The sequence below is a fragment of the Eucalyptus grandis genome, chromosome 7 (genome assembly GCF_016545825.1).
Source record: "Eucalyptus grandis isolate ANBG69807.140 chromosome 7, ASM1654582v1, whole genome shotgun sequence".
In the NCBI taxonomy this organism is placed as follows: domain Eukaryota; kingdom Viridiplantae; phylum Streptophyta; class Magnoliopsida; order Myrtales; family Myrtaceae; genus Eucalyptus; species Eucalyptus grandis.
In genome coordinates, this window is record NC_052618.1 from 46,564,991 (window position 1) to 46,587,640 (window position 22,650).

Sequence of the window (22,650 nt, forward strand, 5' to 3'; positions counted from 1 at the left end):
ACTGTACTCACATGAAGCACGTACTTAGTTCAGCAACCAAAACGCCTTGTTTTGCCAGTCGGTAGAAAGTGCGGTGAACCCCACAATTCTACTGTAGTCTTGTGGAAAAAGACATAATTCCACAAATTCCACCATAATGTGCAAAAATTGGTCAGGCGGCAACTCCAAAATTAGAGGATTTTCTGATTAACAAAGAACAAGTGGATGAACCTACCCTACAGAAAAAAATACAGAACAAAATTGTCACATGAGCACACCAAAGATGGACCAGCCCTCGTTATTCAGCCAAAGAGCCCATAGTATGGGCGAAAACAGCTAGAAGCCAATCATACACTAAGTATTGATGTGATGTATCAGAACCACTTGACACGAATAAGTGAAGCCATTTACATAACTTGAACTGTCAATTCGCAGCACGTATTCAACGTATGTCAGAATCGCGGTATGATACAATGTAGCTATATTCCATCAATGATCCAATGTATTGTACAGATTTTGAAACTTCTTGTGAGCCCATTGAAGAGACAAATTGTCTGGAAGAAGCCAAACTGAGGCCTACAAGTCAACCTTGCTATAGGCGCTGCTGCCACTTGCATCTCTTTTAATCAATTTACACGACCAGACGAGGTCCATTTATGCTCCTTTGTGGTAAAATTCTGTCAAAATTGATGTTCTTACTACTGCAGGCCATCAATGGGGACTCAAATTCGATGGCAGTATTTTAGCATGTTGGCTTTCCATCTCTAGGACCATTAGCGACTTTTGTCTCTGATACCGGTTTCTCTTTGCAGAGAGCGCTGTAGAAGGATGAATCACAATAAACATGCATTAATAGAAGACTTGCAGAAATTGAAGCATCTACATCAACTAATTATCAATACAGTGTAGATAAGAAAAACTGATTAACTTATTGATTAAGCAGCCGTGACCAGTAAAATGACTGTCAAAACATACAGTAATGACAATTGTACAGATTTTTATGAGCGGTGGCTAGGTGCTAAGATCCCCTAATTTCACAAAAGAACATTAACCATAGCTTGTGTTATGTGAGGTAAAAATACCGAGATTCACAACAACGCAAGAACACCATAACAACCAGGCATGAATTAGATAACGTGCATATTGTAAAGTGAGCCTTTTGGACCTCCAAGAAGGCATAACTACATGCTCTTAGGACTTAATGTATGTATTTACACAAACAAAAGCAGTTAGCTACACCTGCTTCATCTCCAATTACAGGTAAGAACATTGTCTAGAAAGCAAGAGATGAGAGCACAGACAAGATTTCCTACCCACAAGCTAAAAGGTTAGTAATGAGATGGAAGATGCAGAGCTACTATTGTGAAGTGTATCATGCAAACTAAACCTCATCACTTATGAGACCATTCCAAGCGACTGACTTGATGTCAAAGACCAAGTTAACCATGTTTGTGAGGAGCAGAACTCGAACTGAATCGAAAGAAATACATCATAAGTGATTATATATGATATAATCTAGCTGTCGCTGGAGTCTGGACCTATGCCCACAAAATTGTCTGAGTAATTGAGAATCAACTGACCAGTGAATTCCCTTTCTCTTTCATGAGAAAAGGACTGAAATTTCTCGAGTAAATAGAGAAAGGAAAGAACTAAATTTAGTATGCTTAAGTGATGGCAGAGATGAACACATTTACAGACATATTGTCAGTCGATGACTATAGTGATTAATTTGAGCACCTTCAACAATGCTATAACTTTAATTAACTCTTGCAGTCAATACTCAACCAATTAGCAGGGACATAGTTTAAGGCAAGGGGCCCTAGCCCATGAAAGTTTTACTGCTTCGACTAGAGGGCATTTAACTCTTAAATCCTAGTCAGCCAACACCTCATTCATTTTCTCTTTATCATTACATTGCAATAATTGATTAATCCATGAAACTAAGGTAACTAGTGTTGGTATGTAGTTTCAACCAAAAAAAAAAAAAAAAAATGTTGACATGCTACCCAATAACAAGAAGTAAGTCCAAATATATACATGCCTCGTTCCTTGAAAGCAGAGGATCAAATCATGCACTAAGCACCATAAAACTATCTGAATCTAGTTTTACTTAGGGGTGACCGAATATTTCAGCTTGAGCCTGGAAGAATTAAGCTTTTAAACTTTATAGTGATTCTCAAAAACAGAAGTTACCCTCAAAGAAATACATATAACAGGATAACCATAATCAGAAATGCTATGCCAGAAGCTGCGGCCATCGTATGTTCCTCAGCATATTTGGAGTATCATGCACAATGTGCAAAGCATAGTGATAAATTGGTTTAATAAGACAGGCCTATCAAGCAGTAACAGCTTTCTCTCGTCAGAAAATGGTTAGATTGAACATGCAGAACATGGGGTGCAAAAGAGAAAAAATCTGTAAGATGACAAAACAGTGATTTCTAACATCAACTTACCCATCAATTCATGAGGTAGAGCAAAGTCATAATCATGCCTCCCCCTTCTTATGCAGCATATGTATACCACCACAAGCAGCACAGAGAATACAACAAGACACGATATGGCTATGCCAATTTTACCACCAGTAGACAAGCCGCCATTTTGCCAAAATAGAGGACATGCAGGCAAAGTAGGTACACCACACAAGCCTTTGTTATCAGAGAGGCTGTACAACAGAGAATAAAGTTAGAGAGCTATCAAACTTACAAAGTTGGATAGTATAGTAGAGAACCAATAAGAAAGGGCATAAAGGATGCAAACTTCAGAAAACTATGGAAATAGTACATTGTTCCAGACCCAGAACATGAATCATGACTCACGACATTTGTTATGAAACTATTTGTTACATCTCCAAATGCACATTAAGTTTTGTTGAGCTATGTAAATCACAAATGTTCCCAAACAAGACTTAGTCAAAAGAGATAACAAGAACGTACTGTGCAAAAAACAATTTATAAGTTAACATACTCTATTTCTCCACCATGCACACCAATTGAGTAGACTTCTTCCGGTACTCTTCCCTCCAATTGGTTACCATTTAATAGCCTGGAACATCAAAGAAAAGAAAAAATTGTGATGAGGCAGTTGCAGAATCTTAAAATCATCCACTTGCTTCCATAACATCTTCACAACATAACAAATTTCAACCAATAGTCAAGAGCAACAGCAATGACACACAGAATTAAGGGCATTATATCCTGCCTTTTGGAGAAAACTAATCAACCTCATGTAAGTGTATTTTCCTCTAGAAATGATAAAAATGTCAGGGTCCCTGCAGAAATAATTTAGGCTAGGTGCTTTTCTCCAAATCGGTACTTCCAAGTCCATTATTTCTAAAAACTCCCGTTATCTATTGCGTTGTTGAATCTATCCTCCTACTTATTCAACTTCAACAACTAAGTCACACCTTTTCACCATATGGACAAGAAGAAAATACGTTTTAATTAGATAAAGTCACCTGTAATTTCAGATAGGCAAAAGGAGGAAAGAGAATTGCATCCATAGTGCTTTCCTAGGCCTACATGAACAACACTCGTTCCGTACCACTTGGTAGATTTTGACATCTATCATTCTCACATGCTAATTAGCATTGTTGCATCCACCCTTTATATTACAAATACAAAAACAATTCTTAACTTTTACCAGGACCAAATAAAGGGAAAACAACAATCGGATAGATTGCAACATCTATCATTTTTCATATGCTAATAGAATTATTGCATCCACCCTTTATATTACAAATAATAAAGCAATGCTTAATTTTTACCATGACTAAACAAAGGGAAAACACTTACACAAGCTGCAGATTTGACACTGTTAGACTATCTGGAATGGAACCCACGAACTGATTATTGGATAAGTCCCTGCAAAATGCAAATAACAGAAGATAGGTATGTTTGCTGAACAGTCTTTGTGGTGCAAGCTGCTTCTGAAGATGCATAGTATGCATGCACACTTATAAAAAGAAATGATATCAAGGAAAGAAAAACTTCTATGTAGATTACTAAAAACAAAAAGAAAACAACCAAAAAAGAAATGGTTGAGGAATGCAACCTCAATGTGACAGATGCAGGCTCACAAAACATTATATAGCCATTGCATTGCTGACCTATGGGCCTTATGCATACCCAGACCACCAGAAGGGAACAATGAAAAGGATATAGTTGACATACTCAAAATAAAATCACTGGTGCACTGAGTGGTTTTATGACCTGAATAGGGGTTGACTCAATCAAACCTTAAGATGACCAGTACATAATAATAATAAAAATTTTGTCTACCGTTAGGTGATAAATCCACTGGAGACGCACTATATTTAGATAGCTGCCTCTGAACTTACTGTTTACACTGACTTTTTCTGTTTTTTCAGTTATTTTTTTTCCTGAGTTAAGATTAACTGATTTAACATTATACCTGCATTTTCAGGGAAGATACAATCAACAATTATGAAAAGTCTACTAACAGCAGTACACTACGCATGTGCAAGCCTATGTGTCTACACTAATGCAACAAAGAACAGGGGGTCTACCCTGATCTTTTAATTGTCTTTTGACAGAGAGGAAGCAGAAGTCTCTGGCAGACACAGAGAATTGATAACAGCCAACGCATCTAAGGAATCTAATTCCCCTACGAAGTGAACAGTAGGATGATTTTCATATCCCATAAGATTACTGATAAATATAATTGTGATATATTGAAACTTCGCTCATGTTTCTATAGTAATTAGAACTTGTAGAGCATCAAATAGGTTCCATCTCCAGTGAGTCAGATTTGAGCACTTATTTGGAAAATCTTTATGTCCTGCCATTCTGACAATCCTACCACGATGGCTAACTGATATATAATCTACATAACTTCCACCAGAGATAAAAAATCCTCAAGCAGATGATATTAACTCCCATTCTTCTCTTTTAGCACCTCAACACCCCCCTCTTCATTCTTTTTGTCAGTGCTGGTAGCGTACTTTTGTGCTTTATGTGAAAAACGAACGATATATTTTTTTCTTCATAACCTCTACTTTTGTCAAGCCCTCCACCCGCATATTTTCTAGCTGTTCCTATAATGAAAATGGTAGAGACAATGAGAGCACAGAATTCTTAGTGGGACCCTTGATTAATAATTTTCACATAAAATCTACAAAGCATGGCTCTTGACTACTCATGTGATTTTTTCAGCAGGGCCCTTACCAGAATGCGTCTCAGGTGAAAGAATCCTTCTCAAGTGAGAGTACCGTGCAATTTTAGCAACAACGATGTACAAATAAAAGCAACAATATAAATGCTTTACATGCAATAATATTAAACTCACGATTTTAAAAAAACTTTTTGCAGTCATTATTAAAATAACAGCATAGTAAACTAATGAAGCTTCAAATACTTACAGTCGTACAAGAGATTTTTGACCAAGCCCAGATGGAAGATTACCCCCTAAAGAATTGGAACTTAAGTTCCTGCAGTCAGTAAGAAAAATCATCAGTATGTCCTTTAGAGAATGCCAGCACAGTGGTTTCCCTTATCTGAATGGGAAAAGGAACAGTAGATCAATAAATTTAGAGAGGAAAAATCGAGATCCGGGTTTAGTTTAATATTCCAATTTTGTAGTTACAAAAATAAGAACATTTTCTGCTTCTCTCCATAGAGAATGCCCCTGAACAACACTTCATATTGGTAAGACAATGAGAATGAGAACCCCGAGATTACAACAAAGGCAGGAAGGCTGTGATGATAACCAAATGAGTGGTGGCTGTGCCATAACAGGAGATAAAAAAGGAAAATGAATAACTCTAGCCTTTTGACAACGATGTGTAGGTGCAAATTCTAACATGTTTGCAAACCAAAAGCATTCCTTGTGCACTTGTCAGTACTAGCTTCTTGCCTGAAACTTCCAATGATGTGAGAATTAACACTAGTGAGGGGGAAAAGAGGGACCAAGACATGCATTGGTCCAGAATACTCTTGCTGCTTATTAATTAGGAAAAAAAAAAGCAGTATTAAAGGTTCTGATAATGACATGAATCTGTAATTTCTCTTTATCACGAAGCTCCAACAACTCTCTCGGAAGTAGACTGATGTAACTTAATGTGATCCTGTGGGTGGGCAATGAATTTTGCCAATCAAGTCTTGTTGAAAGGAGATGATGATGTCTAAATAACAGATGATTTTTTCCAGATATTAGTTTAGTAGCATTAGCAACCAATTCCCTTCTTCTTGAAAGTCTTAAGAGTGCAGAAATGAGCTGAAGAGAACTAATGGCTTATTTAAAACGCATCTGAAGACAGAATAACAAGAAAGGACCATGTTTGAAGCATCATTCTCTGCTGTAATGCAACAGTTGTAATTGTGGAACCATGAAAGTGCAGATTTGATGGCTGATACTTACAGGCTAATCAAGTTCGACAGGAGGCCAACTTGATCACTTATAAAGCCCTTCAAGCCTTGACTTCCGAGATCTCTGAAAGGTGCAGGCATCATTACATTGTTAAAGCCCGATGGGAAGAACCAAAATTAATTTGTATCGAGAGAGAGAGAGAGACACACACACACACACACACACACACACACAACTGAGATGCTTGCAAAAGGAATATAGAGACACCTATACTTCTGCATGTGCACTATCAACAAAATTATTTCTATAGAGATCTCGTGATCCAAGGTTACCCTGTCATGGCCCTGATCCTTAATCTGTCAAACCTACTTTTTCTGGAGTACAGTACAGACCAACAAAGATATCCTAGTTTCAGAATTCTAAGTTCCATGCTATTATTAAGGTAGATGATCCATCTTTGAGTTAACTAAATACTGATCTACATGATGTGATGAAAATTATCTTGGCGTAACAGCAAAAGAAGCAACAACTACAGCTTGAAGCCCAATTATTTCTTCTTTCATACACTTGCAATCTGAAACTAGGCATACCCCTGCAGCTATCTTCATTGTCTTAATTCCTAAAAGTTTCAAGTAAAGCAGATGATAGACGATTGCTTACATCTGATATATTACAAGGGCAGTTTTGTCCTTGTTGGTATGGCATGTCACTCCCTCCCAAGCATCCCAATTTGTAGGAGCACAAGGATCACCATTCCAACCCATTCTATCAGGAACACGAAGTGACTCCTTCAATGATCTCATAGCAATCACTGAAAATAATAAACAAGTCTTTTCAATAATCGCTCCTCAAACGTTATCATTACCATCTGATTGCAAGAGATTAAAGTTACTTCCAGAGGGGCAATACGTAGTACAACCATTTAAGAGTTCCCATCTTCCACTATCATGAAATTAGAAGAGAAAATTGACAAACAGGCATCGATACTAGAAATATTTCATTAGGTGACAGAGAGACCGTTCTACAAAAAGAATACCTGGAAGATCATGTGCTTCAACTAAAAAGGACAAGTAATATTTCAAGTTAAATGTTGACCTTTTACACTAAATGCACTTCCTATTGATACATAAGCAAGGTATCTCTGGTATCATTTTTCAGTTGGGGAGGAACAATAGTATTTCATTGCCACAGATATGGATCGTTGAAAAGGAAAAGACATGTACTTTTATATTTTCTTTCAACTATACAGTCAAGCATTTTTTATTTGACATGTTAGTTGAAGTGAATTCTCTGAAGAGAAAAGAGACAAAAACTGCATTTCCAATAGTCGCTAACTAGAGATCCATTACAATGCCCATGTATTAAAGAGTTAACCGCTCAAGGTTCCTGCAAATGCCCAAATTCCGGTTCCAAATCCAACTGTATCCAGCAAGCTTTCTACTTTAAATTACACCACCAAAAAAAAAAAAAAAAATCAAAATTAGAAGAAGAAGAAGAAGAATGATTTGGTCAAAGTCTTCTTTTGACCAACACATAATCTACCCAAGCAGAAAAGTCAAAACCGAATAGACCGGCCAAAATCATCACCAATTTACTCCCAAGTGCGTACCTTGCTGAGGATCAGTAGCAAGATCGGCAGGGACCAGCGCGTAGTTCTCAATTCCGCTAAGCAATGGGGCACCAACAACAGGCACCAGCTTCACATTCAAAACAGTAGTGCTCAAATTCTTCACGGTGTAATGCCAATCGAAAGCCGCGAATCGCCCGACCTCCTTATAGATATCGATCCTGGTCGCGTTCGCTCCGTTCACCAGGACATCGAACACCCTCTGGCCCGCCTTGTTCACTCCCGGATCGATCTCCGCGAAGTGGAACCACAGCAGGTAATCCAGCTTGGCGTCCACCTCCAATTCATACTCCAGGGCCCCCATTTGACCGACCGTCACCGCGGTCTGGTACAATTTCATGGGGAAATAATTGGGCTGCCGATTGGTCCCCGCGATGCTGCTCGCGGTCGAGATGGCGTCGATGATTTTACGCGTGGCGGCGGTCCGGGCGCTGTAATCCGACTGCCAGGACCGGCCGAAGTAGTCGACGTCGTCGCTGAAACCCGGCCCCCACTGACCGTCACCGCAGTCCAGTCTCCCGTAGTTGACCAGGATGAAATTGGTGCCCACGGACGCGGAATCGTAAGACAGCGGATCGACCTGGACGAGCGACAGGGATCCGATCACGGGGGGGTCGGTGGCAATGCTGTAGAAGCAGACGTCGGCCTCGCCGTCGCGGACGAAGGCGAAGAGGTCGGAGTAGGCGCCGCTGCCGCCGGCGAGGTCAGGGGAGGGCCAGGGGGAGCGCCAGCTGAAGACGATGGTGCCCTCGACGGAGGCGTCAAAGCTCGGGGGGTGGGACTTGCCGTCGTAGTTGTCGTAGACGGTGAAGGTGCGGAGGTAGTAGCGGCCGGAGGGGAGGCCGGGGAGGACGTAGCAGTTCTTCTTGCCGGAGGAGAGGGGGAAGTAGCGGAGCGTCTTCTCCTGGGGCTGCCGGAAGCGGAGGGGCTCGGAGACGACGGCGGCGGCGCCCCCCGTGAAGTAGCGGTCGGGGAGCCACGTGGTGTTGAAGGAGTCGACGACGGGGGAGTTGCCGCCGCAGTCGATGTGGTACGAGACGTTGCCGTAGGGGTGCGGAACGGGAGCGGAGGCGGAGAGGAGAGGGAGGAGGAGGAGGAAGAAGAGAGAGAACATGCTGGCTCTCTCTCTCTCTAACTCTCTAACTTTCTCTCTCTATAACTGAATTTTGCTCGGGGAGATGGCGAAAAGATATTGGATTGCAGGGGGTGCGAGAAAGGGAGCGATGAGAAAGTGCAGGGGAGACAGTGGAGAGAGAGAGAGAGTGGGAGTGAGAAAAAGGTGAAGATGATGGGAGCGTCAAGTTAAGAAAGATTCGGGATTTTTTTTTTTTTTTTTTTGGGGACGGAATTTTTGGGGGCTCTTCTTCGGAAATTGTGAAACCCCAACCCCAACTGCTCCCTTAAGTTTTGTAGTTAAGAGTCCTTGAATTGGGTTTGTCCCCCCACCCCAACAAACATCATCTGTCTTTTCAAGGTAATTCATGCGAATGATTTATAAACTTTAACTCGATTTATAATGCCGTCCCGGGCGGCACGAGAGTGTCTGATGTTATCCGTAAATTTGAATTAGTGAAAGCACGGCATTGTAAATTCTAAGAATTTAAGTTGGACATGTATTAAAAGTGTAGGATTGACATTGTAAGGACCATTTTTATCATATATTTACTATTTAGTGAGTAGGGAAGAAAATTAAGAGAATGGTTTTTATCTTAATTTTTCTTTTAAGTGAACTCGGGTGATTGAGAGAAAACGCTACCAAAGTCGGTGTCAACTCGAGACTCTAGTATGAATTATGGATTGTGACGGGAGCTTCAAATTGAAAGAATTGACGGAGAAATAATTAGTAGCCATCTCAAATACAAGAGCGACTCTTCTATTAATATCATGACAGCTATGTGAGTCTGGCCTTAGGATGAACCATGCATCATGGCTTAATCAATGCTTAGAAAGGAAAAAAAATAATCATTCTGATTACGTTATTTGCGAGTAATGTGCAGTGTCAATGTCTCGAAATGAAAGCATCTTCCTATTAAATGCGGGGGTTAGCTGTGAATGAGACCGTTCTTGTGTTATTTTCTGACAAACGAAATCCGAGTAATCTTTTGTACCCACTGAAAATCACCAAGAATGGTCACTTTGAGTTCACATGATATTTTACTGTACTGGCATTCCTACAAGCAAAGGAAAAAAGAGAGAAGAAGTGCGGAAAGAAACGCCAGCCATCCCATCTCGTGAACTCTAGAAAGCATGGCGAAGAATTTAATGAATTGAAATTTTTTTATGTTACTTTCCTTTTCCTTTTTTTTTTTTTTTTGGTGGCCGGAGAATGGGGGTTTCCATTCGAGACGTCAGATCTGTACAAGAGTAGCCGTTTGGGTATAAAGAAGAAAAGAGGATGAATAAAGAAAAGGGAATCCGATTTTGTAATAAAATAATTATTATTATATTGATAATGATATTCAACAAATAAAGAAAAAGAGTCCAACCGAAGGGACCGATTTTATTATTATTATTATTATTTCAATTTGGATGTATTGAAAAGGAGTCGGCGGAAGGGGACGAGGGTTGACAGCCGAGACATACGTAACCGTGAATTTTTCTTTTCTCTTTTTCGTTTTTAGTTTTTTTTTTTTTAATTTCCTTTTGTGGGGATCTTCAAGCGCCGAACAAAAAGGGCCATAGAAAATGGCTGCCTAGACCGTAGGGAAGTCACATGGTCAACAGGTGGACTTTGGCTACTTAAATCTTCCACTAAACTCATCACTAATCACAACATGTATTCATCGGGTCTCGATTATTGAATACTAATCATCTTAAGCTCTATGTGCCATCGGTGCTGGATATTTATCATAGAATTAGGATAATTAGGGACTTGTGTATAAAGAAACTAGATTTGTTGAAATTGGTCATGAACTCATTTTAGATCCATATTTGATGGGTCCAGTTATTATATGCATTAGTTATTTTCAATATATGGATTATAAATGACTTTATAATGGCATGTATGTATTAAATGGATTCATAACTTAGACCAAAATTGTTTCTATGACTCTCTCCGCTCTCTTGCTTTCACTAGATTTTGTGCTCATTCACTTCATACTCTCACCTTAGTTTATAAAAGTGTTTAATTAACATTAGTCATATCGAGTATGGGTTACTAGATTTGTATTGCATGAAAATTGATCAAAATTAATTAATTGGGTCAATTTGAATTGGACAATTCTTGCTTCAACTAGACCTGTACTTTTGATGAGTGCAAGTGAAACAAACAAAAAATTTAGTAACTGTAGCACCATTTCTATAAATACTTCATACCCTTTTCTCAATCTTATGATGAGTCGCTGGGCGCATAATATTAAACCTTTAAACTCATCCTGAATACCATATCACGATTTCATACAAAACCTTTTTGAGGTTGGTTTTGGCTCATAATTATATTGGGTTTTGCGAATGAACACCTCATTTTCCTATTTTTGGCACCTATATGTCTGCATATTATCCGCCCAATTGTCATTTCTTCATTGGTTTCGGATTTTATCTATTTATCAGAGTACCTTATAAGTTTACTTTAATAACCTTTTTTCCCTCGAAAGTGGATAGCTTTCTTTATTATTATTATTATTATTATTATTATTATTATTATTATTATTATTATTATTATTATTATTATTATTATTATTATTATTATTAAAATACAATACAATTGAGGGATTAATTTCTCTAATTGCGCAAAGTTAGAACAGCTAGCATTAAATCCCATCATTAAAATCATCGGACTAAGAGTGATTGATCAAATGCTTAGGGTACAAATGGTAACATTTATGTTATGGGGAACAATTTCTTTCGAGAAATAGTTATTTTCTATTTCTACTATTTAGAATAATTTATGAGTAAAATAAAGCGTTTGGTAACTATATAAAATTTTTACTATTGGAATAGAAAAAAAAAAAAAACAGGAATACGTTTTATATGATCCACAATTTTTTGTATTTTTTCATTTTTTCTTCTTGCTCATAGATGGCCAAATGTTGATGGCAGTGGCGGCGGCGATAGGTGGTGGTCGACGGTCGAGTGGCAGCAGTCAGCAATGGCCGTAGGCGATCGAAGGACGATGTTGGTAGTCGACGGTGGAGGACGGTGGTGGCCAACGCAGGCAGTCAATGGTTGGCGAAGGTTAGCAAATAGTGGAGGTGGCTGGCAATCGGAGGACGGTGGTGGCCGACGGTAGTCGCCGGCCATGGCAGTGCTGGTCAACAGTCGGCGGCACTAGTCGACGGCCACTGGTGGTTGACGGTGGCCATGAGCAGCCAGAGGTGGCCTACAGTGGCCACGGCAAGAGAGAAGAATAAAAGAAAAATAAAAATGAAATTTAGCTTATTTCTATAAATTGTTCCTAGAAATAAGGAGTTACATTTTTAGTTTTTGTTTTTATTTCAAATCTATTCCTCGATTACTTTTCTATTCGAGGAATAGAAAAATAAGTTGACGTTACTAAACGAATTTATGTTCCTTTTTTGTTTCGGGGAACAAAAGAAAAAAAAAACAAAGGAACAAAATGTTCCGATGCAATGCCTTAGAAACATTAGTTGACCAATCTCTATGCGATGTACAAGGAAATCGCACATGTGCGGGCTAATTCACGTTCGAGACGTCTTATTTGAAGGTTTTCTCCCTTAATAGTGCCGAGAAACCTGTTTTAAATAAGCAGAATAGAATACTCACTCCACGTGACCGACTGCAATGCAAGGGAATCCAAATTAAATCAAATGGGCAGAGATGAAATTCAAAGGAAATATATGGATCGAAAGGGGAAAACTAATAAAAATAAAAATGTCTCGTTCCTTCAATTATATATGCACCGTAAGCCGGCAATAGAATTTGTTGAATGCTCATCGGAATGCAAAAATGGAATAAAATAAAGGAACAAGTACATGGAAAGACCTATAACTTATTAGGAAAATATAATTAATAACTAAAAATTTCAAAAAATACAATCAAGTTCTAGAACTTATTAAATTAGTATAATGAAATTCTAAAACTTATTTACATTTTCCATTTGTCAAATTGGACAGAATTAATGAAATAACTTTATTACACCGACTTGACAAGTTTTATGATTTGAATCGTGTAATTTGATTCAATTGCACTTTCATAACAAGTTGTAGGATATGATTACAATTTTTAAAAATTTTAAGATTTAACTACACTTTCACGATAATTTATAGGACTTTCGGTGCACTTATAAGAAAAAGTATAAAAATAAATAAAATTAATCGTTTGAGTCAGAAACAGCATAGAGTTTGGCACCTACCAAAAAAAAAAAAAAAAAAAAAAAAAGCATAGAGTTTGGCCAAAAACAGTAAAGTAAAAAAAACTGCCTGTAAAGAATTGTAATAATTTCAGTCATATAATCTTGTCCCAGTTCGAAGTAGTTGGGAGTGAGCTCTCACCCGTGACAAGCACAAGGAATAATGCGAAGGACACGCGCAATAGGGACAAACCTCAGCCAAATTACAAAACTTAATTTTAGTTTTCGTACAATACGACCCCTGTGGCCACGCATTGATTTTCAGCCGTACTCGATTTCGACCTTCCTTGGTCCCTGTCGAGTCCCTCCGGACCCGATTTCGCGACAGCTATGCTTTGCTTCCTCAGGTTGGTCGGCCAAGAATTTAATGGACATCGCCATTACCGAATAGAGAGCCCTCCAACCAATTCGTATCCCTTTACTTATGAATCGTGGGGACACGAAATAATGTCCCCCTTTGAGATCATTATTCGTCGATAGAGTTAGGCTCGAGACCATTCGAATCTCGAGAACTTTTCTCGCCCAATCTAGATGCTATGATGACGATCTCAAGTTCTCAACAACCGATGAGAAGGTAATGATCATTAGTTCCAAATGAGCCCATGTGTATGTCGAGATTTCTGCTAATGCCGTTTAGCCCGTGTTTGCTTACTAACTTTTGCCTTTATTTTCGGGTAGGCCAGCCTTACTTTTGCCTTAGCCTCAGTACTAGAAGTACTTACTTGGCATAGATTCGAGGTCGTGTAAGCACGATCGTCGGGCGGTGAATTGCATAGATTGGCAAGGCTAAAAGATAACGAGATGGGGCATAAGTCCAAGCTAATTTGCCTTCTCTTTCTTTGGAAAAATCTCAAATAAAGATCCAAAGTAAGCATATTTTCTTAAATAAGGACTTAAAGTGACCGTTATCTTAAATAAGGACCTGAAGTGGTTAATAAGTCTTAAATAAATACTTGAACTTGATGGCCGGCCAAAATGTTCACCGGCCGGCGAGCATGTGATATTTTTGATGGCCGGAATATGGGCAATTTTATCCAAAAAAATATAGATAGAAATTAATAAACCCTAAAAGAAAACCCCACAAACTCTTTACATTTTTTTGACCTAAAAGAAAACTCTTCACGTTCTCACGTTTTTCTTCTTTTGCTTTTCATCTTCTCCGTTCTTTGTCCTCTCTTGCTTGGAGTACCGAAATTTTATGTTAATGGAACACGAATTAAGAGAGATAGGAGGAGGAGGAGGGAGGGAGGGAGGGAGTACCTTTGGAACTCAAGGAGCCAGGATCTAGCTCCATTAACAGAGAATTTGGGTTCTCCAAATGAGAGGGGACAAAGAATGTAAAAAATAAAGAGCAAAAGAACGTGAAGAGTTTGGAGTTTTGTTTTGGGGTTTGTTAATTTCTATTTATTTTTTTGGGACAAAATTGCCCATATTATGGTGATTGGAAATGTTTCATGCTCGCCGGCCGGGGAGTTCAGATCCTCAGATCCTTATTTGAGACTTATTAGTCACTTCGGCTCCTTATTCGAAACAACGGTTACTTTTGGTTTTTATTTAAAAAAGTAAACTCACTTTGAGTCTTCATTTGAGATTTTTCCTCTTTCTTTGCATTTCATTTGACTTTTTTTCGCCCTAGTGGTCGCTGCTTATTGGGAGTGGGGAGAGAGATCTCACGGACCTCGCCTTCAAATTTGCCAGCATTTAAGGCATGCTTTCAGGCCGCGGCATGTGACAAAGGACCCCCTTTTTCATACAGTAAAAGCGGAAAAAGAGTAGTAGAATATTAGAGAGAGAGAGTACAATATCATTGACGTTTGTTCCTCGGTAGTCCTTGAAATTCTTCTTCAAAGACCCAGTTGGAAAATATGAAGTCTGAGAATGGGATTGAACATTTTGCAGGAGTTTGGAAACTACAGGATCTTTTTATCTCCAACAAGAAACGAAGGGCATGAAGCAGAAGCACGGTGTCGATTATTAGGCAGGGTCCACACAGGGCCCGAGTACGTGTTCCAAGACCTTAATGGCTTTTGCCGAGAACACCTGACCTGACGGCGGGAGCTTTTGGCTCGAACCTATTTATGGCATGCATTCAAGCATCGTGGGCTCGACCGACTTGAGCCCCTGACCTTAAACATGTATCCGATGTTAGCATTCAATGACTAGAAGACCGATGGTGGGTCGTTCCTCCGGGCCTGTCGAATGCTTGGTTAAGGTCGTCTCGAAGGAAGAGCCCACCACTGAGATTCTATCAGTATAGCATGCAATTCACGGCCCTCAATTGCATCCGAAGCATCGGAGCGTCAGAGAATAATCGATGCTTCCAGTTATCGAAATGCTCTTCATTAACTGATATGCTCTGGAGGATGTTGGACGGATTGCCTCTCTAACGTATTTGATCATAAACAGTACGTCCTACTGGAGATTATCTATCGGCGCCCCGTCCAGCCAGCTTACCTCTTGGTTTGTTGATAATGAATGTGAAATCAGCCGAATTAAACCTTCCATCCCTTTCCTGCTCAGAAAGATTTATAGAGAAGTAAAGAAATTAAGTCATCAACCAGCATCGCTAGCTGCCGCAGTCAAGAAATACGACATCAAGCAGAAAACAAATGATAGAAGGCAGGACCTCCTCTGGGATGTTCTTATAAAAGTCCAGGTACCTTTCTCACATTCCCTTGCGTCTTTTGTTCTCTTTGATATTTTTCCATCTGGCAAAGAATCTCCTCAACTACAATAACACTGTCACGAGTTCTCCTTCCCGGGTACGAAGTTGGCCTGATTCGGATTCTTCAGGTCATCCAGAAACGGTCTCAATGCACTGACAAAAACGTTGGAAATGAGTTCATAAACCGTATCTCACACAAACTAGAGTTGCGTTGCTGAATTTGCCACATCTCGTGAAGACAAGAAAAGAAGACATTGGATGACGATATCCGAAAGATATTATAGGCCGCGACAGAAAGCCCAACCCGATCCATTTCACGTCAAACGCGCAGCTTGTGGCGTGCAACGTTCCTCCATCCGCTCCGCCTCTTCCTCTCCACATATATTACCCGAAATAACTGTCGTTACGCGCCCAAAATTGCCCCGAGGAAAATAGAAGAAAAATCAGTACTTGTGGTCTGAATTTGAAGCCAGCATTTCTTCTCTGGCCAAAGCAAGCAACCTGCTTTCTCAGTCCTCTCTACCGAGACGCACCGCGCGCCCGCACAGCCTCTGCCTCCCGCAGGCATGGCCACCGTCGCGGCATCGGGAGGAGTCGGCGTGGCCACCGCCGCCATCAAGCTCCAGTCCCACAAGCCGTCCTCAAATCCGACGACAACCCCGTTTCTGGGCAAGAAGCTCGCCGTCAGGCTTCCCCTCAAGACCCTCGTCTCGAGCCCCAGGGCCCTCGTTCTCGCCTCGGGCGGAGAACTGATCGATGCGGTCAAGGACCTGTTCCTGGGCGTCGGCGTCGGCCTTCCCTGCACGGTCATGGAGTGCGGGGACATCATCTACCGAAGCACGCTGCCTAAGTCCAGTGGCCTGACGCTGACGGCCCCGGGTGCGGTCTTGGCTCTGGGGACTCTGTCTTACCTGTGGGCGACTCCTGGCGTGGCTCCTGGGTTCTTCGACATGTTTTTTCTTGCTTTTGTCGAGAGATTGTTCAGACCCACCTTCAGGAAGGTCAGTGTGGTGTTGGAAATTAGAGAAAGTTGCGATTTTGGTGGGGTTTGAGTGATTGATCAAATGAAGTTCGGTTTTGTGTTCGAACAGGATGATTTCGTGCTGGGGAAGAAGTTGGGCGAGGGAGCCTTTGGTGTGGTTTACAGGGTTTCACTGGCTAAGAAGTCTTCTTCAAATGTAAGTATAGCTCTTACAGGACTCCTCATATTGAGTCTCTGTTCTTAGGGCCCAAAAGAAAGTGCTAGGTATGAAATTTTCAGGTTGTTGCTGCGTGATGGCTCAAAGTTGGGTGTTCTTGTTTATTAATCACTCACTGATCATCACGAAAAATTATTTTCGGGTTTTTCTATCATTTGAGGTGATTAAGAAGTGCCGGCAGGCACACGAGTGTGCAGACTCATGTATACACTTCCCAGTGGCAAAGGTGAAATGGGCTTTATGCTATTGTGGGCGGGAACTCAATGTATTAATTCCTTCTTGCTGTTTGCTCTTGAACTGAAGGAAGGTGACTTGGTATTGAAGAAGGCTACTGAATATGGTGCGGTTGAGATTTGGATGAATGAACGCGTCCGAAGAGCTTGTGCTAGTAGCTGTGCCGATTTTGTATATGGCTTTCTAGAGGTTTTGCTCTATATAGACTCTTGGCTTAATTGCGGGCTTACTTTTAATTCACGTGGAAATATAAAGATAGAGAAAACACCATTTACAAGTTTGCTTCATTGCTACTCTGCATTGTATCTTCTCTCTGAAGTTGTTCCCAAAAAAAATGAAAATGGTTCCAGACTTCTTCAAAGAAAGGAGGAGAGTATTGGCTTGTATGGCGATTTGAAGGGGAATCTACACTTGCAGATCTGATGCAGAGCAAAGAATTCCCTTATAATGTCAGTAGCTCTTCCTTTCACCTCTTACTGTCTTCATTTATTGCAATTTCCTCATACTTTTGGTTAGAGCTCGACAATTTTTCTTTCAAGCATTGGATGAAGCAATCGAAGTTGTGCTGCATATAGTCATGTTTAGATGATTTTTTTCTTTGCAATCAATGTCATGGCTATTGAGGCAACTGAACATGGAATCTGAGATGCTTATCCAAATGTCATGTGGGTGGATATTCAACAAAGGAAGATGGTTGTCATACCTGATTATGTTCATTTATTATCTTCTGTCCATTGCTTTGTGCTTTATTTGTTTCAGATTTACATTCAGCCTCACTTTTGTAGATCGGTCAATGTCCTCAATTACCATCTTCAATTATGATTGAATTTCTTGTCAGGTAGAAACAATGATTCTCGGGGAGGTACAGGACTTAGCGAAAGGAATTGAAAGGGAGAATAGGATCATTCAAACTATCATGAGACAGATCCTCTTTTGCCTGGACAGTCTTCATTCGACAGGCATTGTGCATAGGGATATTAAACCACAGAACATTATATTTTCTGAAGGTATAGATAGCATTTTAACAACAGCTTGATTGTGTTTATTCTCTTTAGAAAAAAATTGATATTTTCATTCACCACAACATGTTACCCTGAAATTGAGTAGGTTCTCGTACATTCAAGATAATTGATCTTGGAGCAGCTGCAGATCTTAGAGTGGGTATCAATTATATTCCAAAGGAATTTCTATTAGATCCAAGGTATCATCCTTAACATTTTGCAAATGTGGTATCTCATTGGCATGTAGATCATGATTGTCTGGACAAGACATGCATGTAGAACAATGTTGACAAAAATACACGACAATTTGTCAGAACTCATCTTACATTTTACTTTTTCAATCTTGAAAATGCATGTTTTGTATAGGCAGATTTAATTACTTCACTTGGAGACATATTTTATGATGTAATGGAGTAAAATGGTCCATGCTAATCAGGTCCCAGAAAAAATGTCTAGACACATATTTTATGACGTAATGGGTAAAATGGTCCATGCCAATCAGGTCCCAGCAAAAATGTCTAGGATTTGTTGAAACATGTTGAAGGTTCAATTTTTGGGAGCAGGGTGCTTGGGTTGCTTATCATCTGCATGCCGACAGCATGATGATCGCCCTTCTGAATGGTTTTACTGAACCTATTGTTCGTAACTTTTTCAATCTCAAGTGTCTGCAAAAGCGCAAGTCCTGTTGAATGCTGGTATTGTACAAGCATGTCAAGAAAATTTGTATAAGAATTTTGATACTATACAAGTGTAATTCTTTCCATGTTCATAGGACATGCAAAGATCACATCTTTAACTTCGCTGTAGATTTTGATTGCCGTTTGCTATATATACGCTCTTGTCTCAACCATAGAGATTAAAGACTAGGAGATGCGGGGTCTCCTTTTCTTCCGAGGCAACATGCCTTCTAAGTTGTTTTTTCTCCTCTGAATTCTGGCCAAAGGTGACACAAAAACATTGGTTACATTTCTGACTGAATGGAGTTAGCTATGTGGATCCTTTATGCTACCTATCTCATTTTGCCCTCAAAACCACGAGGAATCTCCCTCATTTTTCTAAGGAACAACGAGGGGCTCTAAGAAAGATAATGAGGGAGGTAATTATGTCTTTTGATGATCATATTAGCACAGATTACAGATTGATATGGCTTTGTTAAACTTTAAACAAAGAATATTGTTTGTTTCTTGAAAATCAATACCTGACTGAAGTGGTGGCTGTGCCATGGTTTCCATATTTTAATAATGTGAATTTTCTCGTCCTCTGGCCTCTCTTATTGGTTGTTGTGAGTCGTTTGATTTCCTAGATTGCTTCGATACTCTGCCTCTTATAACATGTGACAATTCTCTTTGGTTTGTTGCTTCTTAGGTACGCCGCACCAGAACAATACATTATGAGCACACAAACACCTTCTGCACCTTCAGCTCCAGTGGCTACCGCTCTTTCCCCAGTTTTATGGCAGGTTGGGCATCTACCACGAGACTGTAAAGATTGACTAATATGCATCAAGTTTCTTTTTGTTTCGATTTTAGTGTTTTCCTAGCTCTGATGGCTTTCCTTTAAACAGATGAATTTGCCAGACAGATTTGATATCTACAGCACTGGTCTTATTTTTCTGCAAATGGTGAGCTAACATGTCTGCGTTGGAACTTTTTGTAGTTGTGATTTGATATTATCCAGGGGAAAACTATCTTCGAATGGTTGATCTCAGCTTGTCCTTGCAAGTATTGTTGAGGCCTAGAAATCTCACTACATGACTTCAACCATTTATTCACACCACTGGTTTTGTCCCTCCTTGGATTCACTTTTAACAAGTTTTCACAAGACATTAGCTTAGCTATATGAAGCTAATCTACAATGAAGATAAATGTACTTGAAAATTGAGCAAAATTTTCATTTTGAAGCGAGGGCGTGATATTTTGCATGCATATCATCTTGAGGGAGTATGATGACATGGCTATATATCACAACTTCAGCGGGTATGTTATGTGCTTTGTCAATGGTAGACTTGCAAAAAGCTGATGCTTTAAACCTTGTAGTAATCACAAGGTTTAACGTTGGAAAATGTTGTGTTGGTATCATCTAATTACAGCACCACCCAGTTGATTCAAGAATAACTTAAAGTAGGTATATTATTGTAGACTTTGGGAGATGGCTAAATAAATTGGTCATATGGTAGGGCACTAGATTTCTGAAAGCCAGAACTGCACATCACTAGCATGTAGTTTCAGATGTATCAGGTACATAGCTAAAACTCCTGTAGATTTATCTCCTACTACTATGCTGTATATATGGTTTGTTTGATGCAAGAAGCTACATTAACTCAAGGCAGCCTGCTCTCCATACAGGCTTTTCCATCATTAAGGACCGATAGTGGTCTGATACAATTCAACCGGCAGCTCAAAAGGTGTGACTATGATCTGGTCGCATGGAGAAGAACCTTAGAACCCCGCGCCAGCCCTGACCTACGGCGGGGGTTCAAGCTGTTAGATTTAGATGGTGGAATAGGATGGGAACTTCTGACATCAATGGTTCGCTACAAGCCAAGGCGACGAACTGGCGCGAAAGCAGCATTAGCTCATCCATACTTCGATAGAGAAGGACTATTGGTTTTGTCCTTCATGCAGAAACTGAGGTTGCAGCTCTTTCGAGCCACGCAACAGGATTATGGGGAGGCTGCCAGATGGGTGATTCGGCTGATGGCTAAGTCAGGGACGGAGCAGGATGGTGGTTTCACAGAAGCTCAGCTTCAGGAGCTTAGAGTCAGTATCTAAACTATTCTGAGCAACTGTAGTTTTTCGCTTCTAAATTACACTGAGGACACTCCATTCATAGAACTCACACTTCACCCATTGCCAAAGGTCTTTCTTTTCCACTTTTTCTCTGCTTTTTGAACGCAGAGGTATACTACTAAGCTACTTGTAAGCGTGATAGTTCATTTCATTGATAATTGGACTAAATAAAGAAGAAAATAAGTCTACTGAAGGCCAAGTAGTTGTGAAAACAGAAGGGGTAATGGTTTAATTTGATCAGAACACACTTGCATATCGTACATCTCTATTTCATCCTCCCATGAATCGTGGGAATCTTCTGTAAGACCTTGGGGTACTTCTTTTGTGCAGGAAATGGCACCAAACCAGAAGGCAACTGCTCCAAGAAATGCTCTAGCCTCGGCTCTTCGTCTCCAAAGGAAGATTATCAGAACATTAGGTGAGAGCATGGATGAGCTCAACCAGCGCCGAAAGAGCCTCTGGTGGAGCCGGTGGATCCCTAGGGAGGAATGAAGTTTGTAAATATGTGCACACCTTTCCTAATCTTCATGTAAATTTTGTCTAGCCATCGTAATTATATCAAAGGAATAGAGCGATGCTCTAAGTCGAAAAGAAATAGATGTTAATTTTTGCTTATTAGAAAAGTGGAGCGCTTTGAATTCATGTCTATTCATTTTTTCAGTGTTATAAAGTTGATAATGATATCAAATACAATCAAGTATTCTCATCTAACATGTTCTATTAGCTATCTCACATCCCATTTTTGCCAGCTTCTTTTAGGTTTAACCCAAATGCTTCTAAGAACACCATCAAATGGTTGCATTCTAAATTTTCTTTGTAGTGATCTCTAAGCCTCAAGGATCGCTTTTTCATAACTCAACTCCATATAATGCTTTGTGTTAGCGACAGCGCTCGCTTGCCACATCAATGGGAGGCTCATTCAGGATCTCCAAGTTTCAAGGATCGCTTTTCACGACTCAACTTCTGTACACCATCATGAGCCAACGATTACCTTGCTGGCTGTCCAGAACGGAACAACGAACAAGCACGGTGCATATATGTTTTTCGATCTGTTGTTACAGCAATAATACAGTATTTATCTTTGCACTTAGCATGTGAACGACCTTCATACGAGCTTCCTTCCGGATCATACTCTGTCAAAATATCTGATGCGCACGTAAGGATACAACTGTATTACTGGTTGAGCCGTACTATTGCGCCGTTGTTATGCATATGGAATATGGAATAATTTGCGTAGCTCACGTACATGCTAAGTCATTGGCCGTTGGAAGATTGAAGAGATCAAGAAGTCTTTATCATTAATGTCCCGCCAAAAACCAGTGTTTTCATGGAGTAGTAATAAACAATGTGATTTAAACCTTGGAATGAGTTATAAAGTGTAATATAATGTTGAGTCTGGAAGAGGCAATGGCATTGTGAATCACGAGAACTTCACGTGCAACTCTGACCTGTAGTACAACTAGCCCAATATTTTATGTACAGACAGTACATCAGAGCCCAGCATAGAACACTTCAAAATAA

The 22,650-nt window shown here is 39.9% G+C and overlaps 2 protein-coding genes across 3 annotated transcripts; one reads left to right on the plus strand and one right to left on the minus strand.

Annotated features, from left to right (window-relative positions):
* Positions 1-250: 250 nt before the first annotated feature.
* Positions 251-9,210, minus strand: LOC104453816 (receptor-like protein 4). The gene is made up of 8 exons (XM_010068440.3): positions 7,916-9,210; positions 6,967-7,117; positions 6,358-6,429; positions 5,360-5,428; positions 3,774-3,842; positions 2,947-3,024; positions 2,436-2,644; positions 251-797 (listed from the first exon to the last, which is right to left on the minus strand). Exons 1-8 carry the CDS (start codon positions 9,045-9,047, stop codon positions 691-693), a joined length of 1,887 nt encoding a protein of 628 aa, XP_010066742.2. The 5' UTR covers positions 9,048-9,210; the 3' UTR covers positions 251-690.
* Positions 9,211-16,344: 7,134 nt separating this feature from the next.
* Positions 16,345-21,840, plus strand: LOC104453817 (serine/threonine-protein kinase STN7, chloroplastic). 2 transcript variants are annotated; one of them, XM_010068441.3, is made up of 10 exons: positions 16,345-16,907; positions 16,998-17,084; positions 17,406-17,528; positions 17,690-17,788; positions 18,178-18,346; positions 18,447-18,540; positions 19,706-19,799; positions 19,905-19,961; positions 20,686-21,099; positions 21,460-21,840. In XM_010068441.3, the coding sequence occupies exons 1-10, from the start codon at positions 16,473-16,475 to the stop codon at positions 21,619-21,621; spliced, it is 1,734 nt and encodes a 577-aa protein (XP_010066743.2). In that variant the 5' UTR covers positions 16,345-16,472; the 3' UTR covers positions 21,622-21,840. The 2 variants fall into 2 exon arrangements, with proteins under 2 accessions (XP_010066743.2, XP_010066744.2); XM_010068442.3 differs by having other exon boundaries at positions 16,346-16,907; positions 17,409-17,528.
* Positions 21,841-22,650: the final 810 nt, after the last annotated feature.